The following is an 18,648-nucleotide window of genomic DNA, read 5'->3' on the forward strand; positions in this document are numbered from 1 at the left end:
CTCATGATTGTTCTCTTGTATGCAGATGATACTCTTTCCTTCACAATCATCACAGTTCTTCTAGAATGATTCAGTCTTTCAGAATAAAGTTATTCAAGTCATTACAGTGAAAATGTAGTTTTCCATTTGACAACAAACAACATAAAACAACAACGTCACAGAAAAACATGACACTGATGAAAATAATCCTCAGCTGCTCACATTCTTTGTCTCTTGTTTTTCAGCAGATGTTGGTCTGCAGAAGGTTCTAGATGAACATAAGATCAGTCTGAGGAGCAGATTTGAACATGTGACTGAAGGAACTGAAGGAACAGGAAGTAGAACCCTCCTGAACAGGATCTTCACTGAACTCTACATCACAGAGGGACAGAGTGAAGAGGTCAATACTCAACATGAGGTGATGCAGCTGGAGACGACCTCCAAGAAGAAGACGGTCCAGGACACTCCCATCAAGTGCTGCGACATCTTTAAAGCCTTACCTGACCTGCAGGGGAGCATCAGAGTCGTCCTGACCAACGGTGTCGCTGGTGTTGGAAAAACCTTCTCGGTGCAGAAGTTCACTCTGGACTGGGCCGAGGGTTTGGAAAACCAGGATGTGAATCTGCTGATTGTGCTCTCGTTCAGGGAGCTGAACCTGATCAGAGATCAGCAGCACAGTCTTCTCACGCTGCTCCATGTTTTCTATCCAACATTAGAGAAGGTCAGAGCAGAGGAACTCGCTGTCTGTAAACCTTTGTTCATCTTTGACGGCCTGGATGAAAGCAGACTCTCACTGGACTTCAGCAGCAGGACGCTGGTTTCTGACGTCACACACAGGTCATCAGTCAACGTGCTGCTGACCAACCTCATCCAGGGGAATCTGCTTCCCTCGGCTCTCGTCTGGATAACTTCTCGACCTGCAGCTGTCAATCAGATCCCTCCTACATGTGTTGCCAGGGTAACAGAAGTACGAGGCTTCACTGACGACCAGAAGGACGAGTACTTCAGGAAGAGATCCAGAAGTGAAGATCTGTCCAGCAGAATCATCTCACACATCAAGACGTCCAGGAGCCTCCACATCATGTGTCAAGTCCCAGTCTTTTGCTGGATCAGTGCTACAGTTCTGGAGCACATGTTGACCACAGCGCAGAGAGGAGAGCTGCCCAAGACCCTGACAGACCTGTACTCACACTTCCTGCTGGTTCAGACCAAGAGGAAGAAGAACAAGTACGATAAAGGACATGAGACGAGTCCACGGGAGGTGATGGAGGCCGACGGGGACTTTCTTCTGAAGCTGGGGAGGCTGGCCTTTGAACATCTGCAGAAAGGAGACATCATGTTCTACCAAGAAGACCTGGAGCGGTGTGGTCTAAGTGTGACAGAGGCCTCGGTGTACTCAGGAGTTTGTACAGAGATCTTTAGAAGAGAGAGCGTGATCTTCCAGAAATCAGTCTACTGCTTTGTTCATCTGAGCGTTCAGGAGTTTCTGGCTGCAGTCTACATGTTCCACTGTTTCACCAACAGGAAGAAAAAGGTACTGCAGGGCTTCTTCAGAAAAAAAGACAGTACGAAAAAGTCACTGAAAGAGTTCCTGCAGGGCTTCTTCAGAAAAAAAGTTGATGATGATGATGGTGGTTACACTTCTCTGGAAGTGTTCCTGAAAGCAGCCATGGATAAATCCCTTCAAAGTGAAAATGGTCACCTGGACCTGTTTGTTCGCTTCCTTCATGGACTCTGTCTGGAGTCCAACCACAGACTCTTAGGAGGTCTGCTGGGTCAGACTCAGAACAGTCCAGAAATCATCCAGAGGGTCATTGAGAACCTGAAGAAGATGAACACAGAGAAAATCTCACCTGACAGAAGCATCAACATCTTCCACTGTCTGACAGAGATGAACGACCAATCAGTGCATCAGGAGATCCAAGAGTTCATGAAGTCAAAGAACAGAGAACAGGAACTCTCTGAGATCCACTGCTCAGCTCTGGCCTACATGCTGCAGATGTCTGAGGAGGTTCTGGATGAGTTGGACCTGGACAAGTACAGAACATCACACCAGGGGAAACAGAGACTGATTCCAGCTGTGAGGAACTTCAGGAAGGCTCGGTGAGTTCAGACATGATCAATAACATCATCAGTCAGTGATGATTCATGGTTTGGTTTATCAAATACACACAGAAGTCAGTTCTTCTCATTCTTCTCAGTTTGTTTCTGGAGATGTTTTAAATGATGAAAGTGAAGATTTGTCAGCTGGTTGTGATTCTTGTTTTGAACTGAATGAAAACACCAAATCACAACATTCTCTCAAGTCTCTGTTCATGATAAGACAGAAAGACAAGAGAAACCAACAGTTCACACAATGAACAAACACTAGGGGGCAGTGGAGAGAAAATGTGACAGAACCAGACTCAAACATGTGCAGCATCTGCCTCGACCGGTTGTGGTGAAAGGACAAAATGGAGGACAGAGGAGAGGAGGGGGAGAGAAAGTGAAAGAGGGAGGTGAGGTAGAGACAGAAGAGAGAGACCAGGAGCAGAAATATAACAGTTGTGTCAGCTTCTAAGTTTAAACAGGACTTATGACATTTTTATACAACTACAATGTTATTGATGAGACATAAACATTAGACTGATATCAACTTTAATTATAGTATCATATTAATAATAATAGCAATACTACTGGTTTCAAGCAGCAACTTTGTCTAAAGTAGTGATGTGTCGTTCGTGAATGATTTGTTCAAAATGAACTAATCTTTTATATGACTCGGGAGTAATGAGTCATCTCAGTGAGTGATTCGTTCATTTTCATGCAGTACCTTCCTTCGCCACATGGCAGACAGCTGCATAAGCTCAGTCAGCAGGACAGGAAACAGAAATGATTAGTTCAGGATTCACTCAACTGAGCGAGCGTCCGTCCTCAGGTCACGTGACAGCTACTGAGTCACTGTCGTGCTGTTAAACAACAATGGCAGAGAGGATACAGGACACAAGTCACTTGTCACTTTATTGAGGTGTGTATTTGCTTTCCTAGGGTTTCATATGGTTTGAATTGCATTTTGTTTATTATACTTTGTCAGCTGAAGCAAAACAATGTTGCCTACAGTGTTAAGTGTTTGAGAACCGCAGTCTTTTTTACAACGCCCACAAGAGGGACACAGCGCCACCCGCTGTAAAAATGAATGAAATAAACGAAATGACTCAAAAAAAGATTAGTTCAATTTACTGTCCGAGAGTAAAAGATCTGAGTCAGTAAGAAGAGTCGAACTTTCCATCACTAGTCTAAAGTCTCATCTTTTATTCTTTATTCAGGTTGAGGGGCTGCAGTTTGACAAAGATCATCTGTTCTTCTCTGGCCTCAGCTCTGAAGTCCAACCCCTCACACCTAAGAGACCTGGACCTGAGTGAGAACAAGCTGCAGGATTCAGGAGTGAAGCTGCTGTGTTCGGGACTGGAGAGTCCACATTGTAGACTGGAGACTCTGGGGTGAGTTCACTGACTCTCTGTTACTGTTGTAAATGTCAGATGTTTCATCCACAACTGAAAGTCATTCATGTTGTCACATGAGTTGAATCAGTGATGGTTGTTCCATGTTTCCACTTTTTCTTCCCTCAGATGTAGAATCAGGATCTTTTCACAGCTGACGTGTTTTTTGTTTTCTAAAGTGTTTCAGTCGCTGTAGTTTTCACGTCAGTCGCAGCTTTGACCTTTTCTGACTGAACTTGATGTTTTTCACTTTCTCCTCTGACACGTTCACATGTAGCCAATCAGAATGAGGGTTGTTGATGATGTCACAGCTGTGACTGTTTACAAACAAACAGGAGCTTCCTCTCATCTTCAAATCAGCTGTGTCTCAGTTCATAAGGCTGGATCCTCCAAGTGTGGACTCATGGTCCAGATGTTGTCAACATGTGTCACAGCACCGTGACGTGGGCGTGTCCCAACTGTCACATGACTCGTCATCTGGTGTATGTTTGGCGGACGACCGTGTCCCAGAATTCTTTGCAGCAATAAAGGTGGTGGTAATGCACCTTTAAGCTGGTTTACTAAACACAGATGAATCAAAGAATCAAATCAAGTGTAAAATATAGAATTGTAAAGATGTTGAGAAGAAGTGTGATTCAGGACTTTGAAGTGTAGAGGGCAGTATTGAACCTCTCAGTGTACAGCCTGCACACAGACTCCACCTGTTTCTGCTTCTTATCATTGATTCATTTCATTGAGTTGAACTTGATGTGAAAAGTGAGGCTGTGTTGAAATTCACCTGTGACTTCTTTGTCCTTTTGCTGCTGTTTCTTTGCGTCAAACGTCTTTATTCTTCACGTTCACTTGAACTGAACCTTCACACACTCGTGTGTCTCACAGTCACATGACTCATGCTTTCTAAATACACTGTAGAAAATGTTCAGATACATTTTCATCCTCACAGCTGATATTTGACTCACACATTAAAATTCACCTGCTGAACAAAACACTTTTATTCTTTATTCAGGTTGAGGGGCTGCAGTTTGACAGAGATCAGCTGTTCTTCTCTGGTCTCAGCTCTGAAGTCCAACCCCTCACACCTGAGAAAACTGGACCTGAGGGGGAACCAGCTGCAGGATTCAGGAGTGAAGCTGCTGTGTTCTGGACTGGAGAGTCCACATTGTAGACTGGAGACTCTGTGGTGAGTTCACTGACTGAAGCTGCTGTTGTTTTTTTAAACTTTCATTTCATTTACATTAAACTCATTTTATTCACTGATGAATAAAACAAACTCCTTAAACACACACACACAGACACAGTCACACGCACGCACACACACTCACACAGACACATTCACGCACACACACGCACACGCACACACACACACACACACACACTCACACACACACACACACTCACACAGTCACACACACGCACACACACACACACTCACACACACACACACAGTCACACACACACACACACAGTCACTGTTGGGATTAGGAGCGTGATTGGTTATGAATTTAGAATATTAACAATTAATTAATTAATTATGGAATAATTAATTTCTTATAAAAAGTTGAGTCAAATCCTCACACGTGGCAACAATATGTTGGGGATCAACTATAGTGGCAATAGTTTGATTGATAAAAATAAAGTAATAAAAGATAAAGTAATAAAATATTTTAATTAAATATTTTGGAAAATTAATTAAATGTTAATTAATTCTAGAACGGGGCACCACCCTGAAAACAGGGAAAAGACAATCAATCTATGCCTTTAAAATCAGTCTTAAATAATCACTGTAATTGACTCCGATATCAAAGATATCCCAATTTAACAGTATTGAAGGTATGAATCCGAGCACAGACCCTCTCAACCCCCATTTGTCACAGTATTCATGTACAAAAGACACAGAGCATTCCTTCAGGTTAATAAAAGTAACAATTTATTAAATCAAACATTGAAATCAATTAAACAATCATGTTCACTAAAAGTGAACATTAATGTAGAACGAAAATCTATTGGTTGAATCAACAAATATTACTTGCTAAGCTACAACAACACAGGCTATACAACATAAACACCAATATGTGTGTGTGTGTGTGTGTGTGTGTGAGTGTAACATGAGACAAAGGTAAGACATGGGAGTGACGCGGTTGGCCGAGCAAAGCCACTCCCACTTACGACACCAAAGTGGAGAAGGCATGCGCAGTAGCAGTGACTGTAGACGCACGCTTCCACCAAAGATGGCGCCAGAAACACATTAACACGAGGTCGCAGATCTTGGGTCGAACATGTGATAGCATGGCTGCAGAGACACGTGTTCGACACAAGATGGCGCCTATGAGGAGACTCTCATTCATGAATGAAAGAGAGAGGGTGAGTGAGTGAGAAAGAGAGAGAGTGAGTGAGTGAGAATCGCGCTTGAATAGCGGCAGACCAAAAGTGTGTTTCAAAGCACAGTGTGTTCAGTGAATGAAACAAAAGGATCGCGTACGTGAGAGTTTATGTCAGTTTAAACCACACAGACTTGACACAGGCAAAGCCAGGCCAGTCTGTGAATCTTAACGTTCATGCCGACATTCTCTCACCACGTGATCTGTCTACGCGCTCACAGCGGGAGAAGACACGTCACTGCAGGGTGAGCGGTGAGCTCTACTTTCAGCGAAGGGAATTAATAACGTGTAAACAAATACAAACAGTTAACAATAGTAAACAAATCCATACGAACGTGTGGGTGCGCAATCCAACACGTTCAACACAAAGGAAAGTTTATAAAACACAGAACCTTAACCTAACCCTGCCCAGAACCCTTGCCTCTTACTGTGAGCTGATAACACGTTTTCCCCCGAAGGAGAGGAACAAGAAGAAAAACACAAAGAGCAAAAATAGGAAGAGAAAGAAAAATGGAAGTGAGCGAGAAACGTCTGTGCTCTGGTTTTATAGTGTTTTCAGGGGCAAGGCCATAAAACAGAGAACGGCCAATGAGATTCACTGACCCTATGGAATGCTGACCAGTCGTAAAACCAAGAATGTCCCAAATGGTGGACTGAGACTTTGTTGAAAACTCAAATCAGGCTTTTGAAACTGCATATAGGCCTTACCCATGGAGAACAATAGAATAGTGGATTACAGTAGACATCTCGGCCCCAACATTTGTTAGTATAGCATTAGCTTTAACAAACCACTGGAACCATGCCCAAAAGAGAAGTGAAATCCAACAGCAGTACCAACGTCACTGTAGCGACAGTTTTCCTATAAAAGGTCGCTAAGAGGCTTAGGTGGGCTCCAGGCAGTTACGCGTCATTCAAATGAATCCAAGTCCAGTGATGTTTATTGTTTGACGATTTATTCTTGGTTGTATGATGATTTATTCTTGGTTATTTGACGATTTGACGGTAAACAGAAAATATAAATCAGGAACGCCACTAACCCCCTTTCTCTCTCTTACCCCCCGCCGATCCGAGTGCCCAGGTGTATAGATTAAACCACACCCATGTGTCAATCAAAAACGGAAGTGACATGACCAAAAAACAGTATGAGTGACCTTTCAAAATAAACAATAAACAAACAGACCAAATATGCATTTTGGCCCCTACAATTCCGGCCCCTAATTATTATGTTTCAAATAATAATTACAATTTCGACATAATCAACATAGTATATAAATATATTTTCTTGATCTTCTTTCTTCATTATTTGTAATCCAATATACGTTCTCTAAGGAAAGAGTGATTAGTCAAAGTCAAGTGTTCAGGAACAAAGTCAAGGGGTCAAAAGTCAGTTTGGGTCAGTCAATGATCCTCTGCCTCCAATAGTAGGCAGACTTTGTTGATGGGCCTGGTCAGAAATCCGGTCTTTGACTTGATCCGAAGCTGACGTACAAGTCCCTTTTTGTCCATAATGGTCTCCACAATCCTTCCAGTCAACCAGGAGTTGCGAGGCGCAGAATCATCCACAATGACGACGATGTCTCCTGGTGTGAAGTTGCGTCTTATGTTGGACCATTTCTGTCGTTCTTGTAGTTGGGGAAGATATTCCTTAATCCACCTTTTCCAAAATAAGTCAGACATATATTGAACTTGCCTCCATCTGCGGCGAGCATATAGGTCTTCCTTCTGAAACTGTCCTGGTGGCAGGGATGGCGTAGTTTTGAGAAGCAGAAGGTGATTTGGTGTGAGTGCTTCAAGGTCGTTGGGATCTGTAGAAGCCTTTGTGATTGGACGACTGTTGAGAATAGCTTCAGCTTCACATAGGACTGTGTGGAGTCCCTCCTCATCTAGACTTTGCACATTTAGTGTTGAGTTGAGAACCTTCCGCACTGATCTGATTAATCTTTCCCACACACCTCCATGGTGTGAGCCAGCAGGGGGATTGAATATCCAGTTTATTCCCCTTTGAAGCAGTATGTTATGGATCTGACCTTGATTCCATCCTTCAATAGCTTCCTTCAACTCGCGCTGTGCTCCCACAAAATTGGTTCCATTGTCTGATCGTAGTTCTTTTACTTGGCCTCGTCTGGCTATGAAGCGCCGAAGGGCATGGATGAAAGAGTCTGTGTCAAGCGATGAGGCCATTTCAAGGTGAATTGCTCTTGTAGCCAAACAGGTGAAAATAACACCATATCGCTTCACGACACTTCTGCCACGCTTCACTCCAAAGGGTCCAAAGTAATCGACTCCAACGTTTGTGAATGGTGGTTCATCTGGAGAGACTCTATCCAGGGGTAGATCAGCCATATGCTGTTGTCCAGGAGTAGCAGTTATACGCCGACAAACAACACATTTAGACAGGCTTTTCCTGATCAATACTGTGGCACCAGGAATCCAATATTTCTGACGCAGTCTGGATAACATATGGTTGCGACCACCATGTCCCACCTCTCCATGAATATGTCGTAGAATGAGGTCAGCAATGTGAAAGTCTTTGGCCAGAATGACAGGATGTTTCATTTCTTCTGGCATTGCTGCTCTGCTTAGGCGACCACCAACTCTTAACACATCTTTGTCCAGAATGGGGTTGAGTTTATGAATGTGGCTTGTCCTTTTAACATTCATTCCTTTTTTCAGATTTGAGATTTCATCTCCAAATCTCTTCTTTTGGCAGAAGCGGATTATCTCAATCTCTGCGTTCTCCAATTCACCGATTGTGAGACGGATTTCATGGGTGTCAAGATTTCCTTGCAACGAGAGAACACCACTTGCTGTTTTCCTCTTCCTGATTCGTTGCAGAAGCAGTCCTTTGATTCGGAGCATCCATGCTACTGCCCTTTTCAACTGATTCCAGGATGAGAAGTAATGGATGAAGTTGGTTGTTGGATCCACTACTTCAGGTTTTATTTGTGCAGCATTTACAGTTATGCTCTTGACTTCAGAGTCCTTTGGTGAAATTGCATCCCATCCATCAGGGTTCTGAGGCCACTCTTCCTGAGGACCAAGAAGAAACGGAGGTCCGTACACCCACATTTCCTTCTTTAGGAAAGCTTGGACTTTCAGACCTCTGGAAGCCATGTCTGCTGGATTGTCATTTGTGTTGACGTACCTCCACTGATGTTCATCTGAGGCTTTGGCAATTTCAGTCACTCTGTTAGCCACGAATGTTCGAAATCGTGTGGTCCTGTTCTTTATGTACTTGAGCACAGAGGTGCTATCAGTCCAAAATGTAGATTCTGCTAGTTCCATCTGCAGCTCTTTTCTCAATAATGTGTCCATTCTGCTCGCCATGGTAGCAGCAGTCAACTCCATGCGAGGGATAGTGACTGGCTTCAAAGGAGCAACTCTGGCCTTTCCCATCACAAATGCACAATGCGTTTGTCCATGGTTGTCATGCAGTAACAAATAACTCACAGTTCCATAACCATCCTGACATGCATCAGCAAAATGGTGTAGCTGGGCAGATGTTACCTCTCCGAAGTTTGTAGGTTTGAAGCATCTGTTGACTTTGAAGTTTTCCAGGTTATGGAGTTCCTGAATCCAGCTCATCCATTCTTGCACAATAGAGTCTGGTATCACATCATCCCAACCAGTCTTTTCCCGACACAATTCCTGCAGGATCCTTTTTGCAGTCAGGACTACTGGTGCCAACATGCCAAGGGGATCATATACAGAACTGACAGTCGACAAAATCCCTCGTCTTGTGAGTGGTCTGTCTTTGAGGATGATTTTGAACTTGAAGACGTCAGACTGAACACACCATTGTACACCTAACATCCTCTCAACAGGTAGTTTGTCATGGTCCAAATCCAGATCCTTCATTTCTTTTGCTCTTTCCGTTTCAGGTATGGCAGCCAATACATGACGACTATTGCTTATCCACTTGGTGAGTACAAAGCCTCCCTTGAAGCAAATGGCTTTTAACTCGTGAAAGAGAGCTATTGCGTCCTCTTCTGAAGCTGCTGAAGCGAGGCAGTCATCCACATAAAAGTTGTTCAAGATGGTGTTGATAGCTTGTGGGCTGAACTGGCCAGTGTTGTCTTCAGCACATTTCCTCAGGGCAAAATTTGCACAACTTGGAGATGATGTTGCTCCAAATAAATGCACCGTCATTCTGTATTCCACCATGTTCTGACTGTAATCTCCATCAGGCCACCAGACGAACCGTAGCAGGTCCCTATCTTCATTTGGTACTTGCACTTGGAGGAACATTGCTTCGATATCCGCAGCGATGATAACAGGTTCTTTACGGAATCTAGCTATGACTCCAATCAAGGTGCTGGTGAGGTCTGGTCCCTGTAAGAGCTGAGAGTTCAGTGAAACTCCTCGATATGTTGCTCCACAGTCGAACACCACTCGAAGTTTTTTCTTTTGTGGATGCAAAACTCCATGGTGTGGTAGATACCATTTTCTGCCATCACTACGTTCCAAGATTCCTTCTGGTACTTTCTCCGCATAGCCCTTGGATATCATGTCAGACATGAAGTTGGTGTACTCCAAGTGATAGCATGGATCTCTCTGGAAACGCCTTTTTAAGTTTAGTGCCCTCTGTTCAGCGCAGTTCTTATTGTCAGGCAAGCAGATTTCCCTGTCCTTCAATGGTAAACCAAAGCAGTAATGTCCATTAACTAGCTTTGCAGATGTTGATACCAAATCCAAGAACTGCTGATCTTCTTTTGAAGGCTCTTGGTCATCTTTGACACACTCAGGAAAGTCAATCTTGAACTGCTGCTCCCACCGCTCATCAAGTGCAACAACTGATATCCTGTTAACCCTGATCTCTGACTGCTCCTGAGCATAATCATCTTTTCCTCCCAGAGGTCCGTTAACTGTCCAGCCGAGCATTGTTTCGACGGCATACGGTCCATCTCCCACACTCCGGATGACTTGAAGTGGTTCCAGAGCCTTTGGTACATCGGAGCCAATCAACAACTCAATCTCACAGTCCAGTTCAGGTAAGTGAATATTCTTCAAATGATGCCACTGATTGATGTCATTTTGATGTGGGATGTTTCCTTTATGCACAGGCATGGTCTTCTGAGTGTACACACATGGGAGATCACAGAAATCAGTGCCATGAAGTCCTGTAACCTCTAGGCCTGAAACAATGCTGGTTTCAACGACCTTCTTTTGACCCATTGTTCTCAGAAGAATATTAGATTTTCTTCCCTGGAGATTTAGCTTAGTCATTAGCCCCAATGTGCAAAATGACGCAGTGCTTCCCGGGTCAAGGAATGCATATGTATGCACTGTTGTGTTCCCCTTCTTGGCCTTTACTTTAACAGGCACTATTGAGAGTTTGCAATTGTCTTCACCGGCCCCAGTAAGACCACTTGTCTGTACCGAGGCTATGGCTCTGATGTCAGCTTCTTCTTTTGTTTGAGCTTGATGTTTGTCCATTTCAAATCTCCTTTGGTGGATATGCAGCATCTGAGGATGCTTCAAATTGCATATGTTGCAGCTGAGTCGCTTCCTGCAGTCCTTGCTCATGTGTCCTATCTGCAAACAACCAAAGCAGGCTCCATTTTCTTTAAGGAAAGTGATTTTCTCATGATGTGCTTTCTTTTCCAATAGGAAACACACCTCCAAAGCATGTCCACCTCCACAGAACAAACACCTTTTTACAGCCGGCCAACTCTCCATTTTCCTCGGTCCATTTCCATTTTTCTCATGTGCAACTGTCACAGTGGTTGCAAATGTACTTCCTTTGATTCTTGGATGAGGTGGTTTTGACATAAAACTTCTTCCATCCTTGCTTGGTGTTGGAGTGTCTCTGATGTCTCCAAATACTGGATCAGTTGCAATCCTCACCTGTTTTTCAAGGTAATTGACCAGATCCCCGAAGGTAGCCCTTTGTTTGTACCTTTCCTGAAAATCACATGCCACAGATCTCCATTTATCCCTCAGTCGATATGGCAGCTTCTTAATTATAATTAGCAGGTTAGCTGACATGTTGAGCTCTTGCATGTTGTTGAGATCTTCCATGGCATTGCAACATCCTCTTAGAAACAGAGTGTATGCTTGTAGTGTTTTTGTGTCATCTGGTTTAATTGACGCCCATGAAAGAGCCTTCTCCATGTAGGCTGTAGCAATTTTATGCTCGTTGCCAAAGTGCTCCTGCAGTAAAGATTTTGCCTTCCTGAATCCTCTGTCTGCTGTCATATGAAGGCAGCTCCTCACCATTTCTCTTGGTTGTGCTTCTGTATATTGTTCCAGATAATAAAGACAATCTGTGGGGTTTGGGTTCTTGCTTTCAATGTTGTGTTCAAAGGATTTTATGAATGTTTGAAATTGAAGTGGGTCACCATAAAAACGACAAATCTCCTTCTTGGGCATTAAAGAGAGAGACTGTTGTTGGACCATTAATGCAGTGATGTCATTTTGCTTTTCCATGATGCTAAGCATGTTGCTCTGTTCACCATTGTTAGGAGCAGGCAATGTGGCTGGTATTGTAACATGTGCATCCATAGTTAATGTATTTGACTGAACTGTCACTGGCACTGTGGGGAGAGATTGGGTTTGAGTACTGTCTCCGTCAGCAGTGGCAGTCATTTGTGTTTTCTTTTCATGTTGTTTTTTCTCCATATACGAGTTCATACCATCCGACACTCTTGATCTGTGGCTGCACACACCAGATCTACTTGAGGCTCCAAGAATCTTCATTTTTGCCATTGTAGCAGCAAGGTTTCCATCCAGCTCCAGTTGCTCTTTTTTCCTCCTTAGCTGCTCCTCTTGTGCTTCTATGGCATGTTTATCTTTTAGCATTTGTTGTTTTACAATAAGAGCAGCCATTTCAGCCTCAGCCTTGATGCATGCAGATGAGGTGGTGGAAAATCTTGAGCATGAAGAATGTGATTTGTGACTCCTGTTGGTAACATTTGACACACTGTCACTTGGTTTAATTTCATCCTGCATGTCAGATATTGCTTTATTCTGTTGAGAAGGAATGGCAGTTGGAACATCAGAGTGTGGTATATCTTCCTTTAATTCAACAGGTGCAACAGGTGCCTCTTCTTCAGGTGGAATGGGAGAGTTGACTGATTGTGCAGCAAACACATCTGCAGTCACATTTCTTGCTTGCTGAAAGTGTCTTTCAGTCTCAGAGAGCCATGTTTTTACATCATCAGTGAAGTCTGTGTTGTGTTTTATTATGCGTCCAAACCACTCATTTTGTGTTACCTTTTCCTCTTTGGGAAGTAAAACAATCACTGACTCATGTGCTGCCTTTGCATTTTCATCCAGTTGTTTGAGTTCATTCAGTTTGAATTGCACTTTCTTTGCATTTTCATCATTTTTCATGAGCTCTTTAATTTCGCGTGAGAGTGCTTTCATTTTTGTCACATTAGATTGACGTTGCTTTTGAAGAGTTTCCATTTCGCAAGCCAGCGCTTTGGCTGTAAGCTGGACCGTTCTCTTCTCCGTATTTTCCATTTCATTTGCGTCACTCATTATGTGAACTTTCAACGTGCACAATTCACCAAAGCACTGAGCAACAGACACAATGCAATCCGTAATGACATTGCTTCAGCCACAATGCGATTTTCAACACAACAGCACAGCACGGCGGCCACTGCTCACCACACAGTCAAATCAGCCCAAACAATTGCCGATCGCGACAAACGAAGCACGCGCAACACAAGCCCAAACAAACAGTCCCCAATGGACAAAACGGCAGCCTCTCCAAACTGTGTTCAACTTCAAACAAATACACAGGAGGATCAACCAACATACCGTTTCCGATGGCTGTGATGCGCTGCTGTCACTTATGTCTCTGATCCAAGGCGTCCGCGGAAAAGAGTCCAATGTGTTGCATAGTTCGTTCAGTGCAAAACATCGAGATCCAAGCGGTAAGAGCAACGTTGAATTCCGTCCATGCCGTGGTGTTTATGGATTGGTTTTCTGTTTACTAATTGTAGCGACAGTTTTCCTATAAAAGGTCGCTAAGAGGCTTAGGTGGGCTCCAGGCAGTTACGCGTCATTCAAATGAATCCAAGTCCAGTGATGTTTATTGTTTGACGATTTATTCTTGGTTGTATGATGATTTATTCTTGGTTATTTGACGATTTGACGGTAAACAGAAAATATAAATCAGGAACGCCACTAACCCCCTTTCTCTCTCTTACCCCCCGCCGATCCGAGTGCCCAGGTGTATAGATTAAACCACACCCATGTGTCAATCAAAAACGGAAGTGACATGACCAAAAAACAGTATGAGTGACCTTTCAAAATAAACAATAAACAAACAGACCAAATATGCATTTTGGCCCCTACAGTCACGTCACTACTTCAACATGAAGTTGAAGGTTTGGACGGTTTGTTCACACCGCTACCAGTTACGCCGAGTAAAGGCCCGGACCCAAAGAAACAGCATCAAAAAGGCGGAGGTGATGCTGACGATGTTTCCAACGCTGAAATCATGAATGCAGTGGTGGAGTTAACAAAACGCTTCACTGCGCTTGAGCAAAACATCTCCAGAAACACTGAAGCCATTACGACAGTCTGCGAGCAGTTGAAAGGGATGGAATTATGGAAAGTTGAAAATAACAAAGAACACATTAAAGAAATGTCAGGACAAGTCTCACAACTGCAACAGAGAAGTGAAAATAGCGAGCGCTTCAGCAGGCGCTGGAATCTCCGCATGTATGGATTAGGAGAGACACCTGCAGAGAACATCAGAGGGGAGATCATCAAGTTGCTGGCGCTGCTCGCACCTGAAGACAAAGAAAAGCTGGGCTTTCTCGTTGACACAGTGCATAGAGTTGGAGTTCCCCGGGATAATGCAGCACGACCTGTCATCGTGCAGTTCACAATGAGATCCTTTGGAAACAAAGTCTGGAAGATTTCACGTGGCACTGAGATTCTCAAGGAGAAGAAACTACTGGTTAAGGAAGATTTGACACAAACCGACAAGATGGAAAGAAACAAGCTCTGGCCGCTTGTGGAAGCTGCCAGAAAGCAAGGGAAACGTGCTGGTGTTCGTGGTCCAGAAGCCTATATTGAAGGAAGAAAGGTGACTTGTTAAGTTTAGAATGGGTTCTGGACTTTAAGGGTTATGTTAAATAAGTCACAGGAGCACTTCATTACATTTAATAATACTGTTGGTTTAAAATTCATGAATGTATAAATGGTACTTATAGTTGAGCTTTACTGTTTGTAAGTACCTATTTTATTCTTTCTTCAAGTTTCTAAGTGTTCATTTACCTCAGACATTAGCCAATTCTGTTTCTGTTTTTATTGAGTTCATTTTCTTGTATGACTCAATTTAAGTTTGATGCACTAAGTTTGTGCTCTATTAATGTAAGGGGACTACGGGATAATACAGAAAGGAAGGCAGTTTTTCTCTTAAGCAGGCGTTGTAATGCAAATGTAGTTTTTTTGCAAGAAACTCATTCATCTAGAGATGATGAAAGATTTTAGAAGTCTCAGTGAGGGGACACAGTTTTTCTTTCTCATGGCTCAAATAATTCAGCTGGAGTCGCAGTTCTTTTGAATAGATTTAATGGTGATGTGCTGGATTCCGCTTTCTCAGATGATGGTCCATGGATTATATTGGTCTTAAAGGTGGACAACCTTCTGGTTATTATTTGCAATGTTTATGGTCCAAACAGAACAATTCAAGCAAAAGATATGTTTTCTAATCTCTCTGCAAAGGAAAATACAAAGAATGTGTTTTTATCATTGGTGGAGACTTCAATGATGCCCCTGATGATGAAATAGATCGATGGCCTCCTAGATCTACAGCTTGACTTGGTTTCAAATCTACCTCATTTCTGTGTGATCACCTTCTGCTTTCAGATGCTTGGAGATTTATGAACCCCAGTGTCAAAGATTATACGTGGACCAATTCTAGCAGAAGCTTACAGTCTAGAATTGATCTATGGTTACTGTCATCACATGGACTACAGTTCATTTCAGATGTTTCTCATTCTCATGCTCCGCTGTCTGATCATCAAAAGAGAAGTCTTAGATTAAAGGGCTCTAAAGAAAAATCAAACATCAGAGGCTATTGGAAATTAAATAATAATATATTGGAAGACAAAACATTTTTTTAAAAAAAGTGTAGAATTGCTTGCAAAAGACATTTTTAGTGAAAAAGATATGAGTCCAATCCAAAAATGGGAATTCTTTAAATTTAAAGTTAGAGAAGTTGCAATACAGTGTAGCAAACAAATAAAAGAAATACGTACTAGCAAAGAAGATCTTTAATGAGCCAGTTGCACAAATGAATATCTAGGCACGATTTATCTGAGGATGAATTAAAATTGCTTAAGAATCTTAGTGAAGAGCTTGACAGAATGTATATGAATTTGGCCAAAGGTGCCTTCATAAGGTCCAGGGCTAAGTGGTTAGAGGAAGGGGAAAGAAATACTAGTTCTTTTTTTGGTTTAGAAAAGCCAAATAGGAAAATAAATAATATTACATCCCTAAATATAAATGGTACCATCAGCACAGACCACAATAATATTGCAAGTTACGTCACCTCCTTTTATAGCAAATGATATACATGTGAATTGAATCACTTCAAGAGCAGTGCATTTATGGAGCATATAAGAAAGTTGACTCCTCTGATTTCTGGACATTTCAAAGACAGCTGTGACAGAGAGCTCTCATCCTCAGAAATGACTGAAGCAATATGAACTCAATGAATTTAAGAAAAGCACCTGGAAGTGATGGTCTCTCAGTAGAATTTGATTTATGCTTTTGGGCTTTAATTAAGGACCATCTACTGCTCATGTTTAAAGAATGTATTGATAGAAAGGACATGACGACAACCATGAAACAAGGTCTGATAACCCTTATTCCTAAACCTGAAACAAATCCTTTAATAATGGAAAATTGGAGGCCCATTTCTCTTTGAAATATAGACTATAAAATGATCTGACAGGTCTATGCTAAACGTTTGAAGAAAGATCTAGAAGAGATAATAAGCGAAAACCAAAATGCCTTTATGGCCAAACGTCACATTAGCTCTAATGTCAGGTTAGTATTAGATTGAATTGACTATTGGAACCACATAAAGTCACATGCACTACTTGTATTCCTCGACTTTTATAAGGCATTTGATTCAATTGAACATTCTTTCATGATACAGGCCCTGCACATTTTTGGTTTTGGGGATCATTTTATTAATAATATAATAATGTTTTATAAAGATATAAACAGCTCTGTCATTTTATATCCCAGCATTTCCCAAAGGTTTCCAATTTCAAGAGGTGTACGCCAAGGATGTCCTATTTCTTGTTTTTTATTTTTGATTGTGGCTGAAGTTTTGTTGTTAAATATCTCACATAGCCCCGATATTCATGGTTTGACCATCTTTAACAGAGAGATCAAAATGACACAGCTAGCCCATGATACACTATTGTTTCTAAGGGATAAAGGGCAAATACAAAGTGCATTACGTGCAACTGGTGCATTTTCAGAAGCTTCGGGTCTTAAACTTAATCTTTTATGTTTCTATGAGACTGAAGAGAAACTTATGTTTGATATTCCTGTCAAACAGTGTGTTAAATATCTTGGTGTTCACATTTCCAAGGACATGACTCTCAGACAACAGCTACATTTTCTTCCCAAAATGAAGAAAACTAAGACAATTTTGAATTGATGGCTTCAGAGAGACCTTTCAATCTTTGCTAGAGTGTTATTGTCAAAAGCTGAAGGTGTATCAAGATTAGTTTATCCTGCTTTGTCACTTTTTGTTAGTGATATGTTCTGCACAGAAATCAATCATTTATGTATTACATTTGTGTGGAAAAATAGGAGACATTGCCTCAAAAAAGAAATTCTCACTTTAGAGAGAGCAGAAGGAGGATTGGGCGTCTTAGATTTGATCCGTTTGAATTGCACCTTTAAGATCAAATGGCTTCAGAAATGTTTGGAATGTCCGGAATCGCTATGGAATTTTATACCATATAATATCTTTGAAAATGGAAGCGGCTTCAACTTTCTATTGGGATGTAACTAGTCCGTTTCTAAATTGCCACTAAAAGTCTCAAAATGTCATCAACAGGCTTTATTGTCTTGGAAAGTGTGTTATGTTCACAACTTTTCACCACAAAAAACTCTTATTTGGAATAACAGTGATATTACTGTTAACAAGAAAAGTCTATATAAGGAGGCCTGGATTGAAAGGGGTATTATCTATGTTTCTGCTTTGTTTGATAATAAAGGTCATCTTTATAGTTATGAACCATTTCTAAGAACAAAATCTGTTCCTATCATTTATAAAGAGTTGATTTCTGTAATGCCAGCTATTCCCACAGGCATAATTGAATGAATGAAATGTCACCTTGGCCATCAAAATATTGATCCTCAAGTGCCTTCTCTACTTATTGGTGGGATACCATTAACAGATGTAAAGTGTACAAACAAACATATAAGGAAAGAGATTCAAAACTAGAACAAGATTTCACCCAAAAGCAAATCTTTCTGGAATTCACAATTTGATCATATAAAGTGGCGCAAAGCATGGTTATGCCCCTTTCAGTTTTGTGTTTGGAATAAAATCAGAGAAGTTCATTTCAAAATCTTACATCATATTTACCCGTGTAACACAATCATTTCCAAATGTGTTGACATTGATGCTAAAGTGCAAAACTGAGCCAGAAACGACTTTACATCTGTTTTATCACTGCCCCTTTTCTTTTGTTTTTTGGAGAGACGTAGAGAAGTTTATTCAGAACAGGACTGGTCATGTCATAGCAATTGCCCCAAAGGATATTGTCACTGAATTGAATTGTAGCAACAGATCTTTAAATCACATGGCAAATCTCTTT

At 41.8% G+C, this 18,648-nt stretch overlaps 1 protein-coding gene across 2 annotated transcripts in view; it reads left to right on the plus strand.

The window, feature by feature from the left end:
- LOC131460541 (NACHT, LRR and PYD domains-containing protein 12-like) overlaps positions 1-18,648 on the plus strand; it is a 216,418-nt gene that overhangs the window by 14,628 nt on the left and 183,142 nt on the right. For both annotated transcript variants that reach the window (XM_058631138.1, XM_058631137.1), the window contains 3 exons: positions 225-2,082; positions 3,285-3,458; positions 4,465-4,638. In XM_058631138.1, coding sequence (XP_058487121.1) covers positions 225-2,082; positions 3,285-3,458; positions 4,465-4,638 — 2,206 coding nt within the window. The remainder of the gene's footprint in view (positions 1-224; positions 2,083-3,284; positions 3,459-4,464; positions 4,639-18,648) is intronic.

This window comes from Solea solea, chromosome 6, assembly GCF_958295425.1.
Source record: "Solea solea chromosome 6, fSolSol10.1, whole genome shotgun sequence".
Taxonomy (NCBI): Eukaryota; Metazoa; Chordata; class Actinopteri; order Pleuronectiformes; family Soleidae; genus Solea; species Solea solea.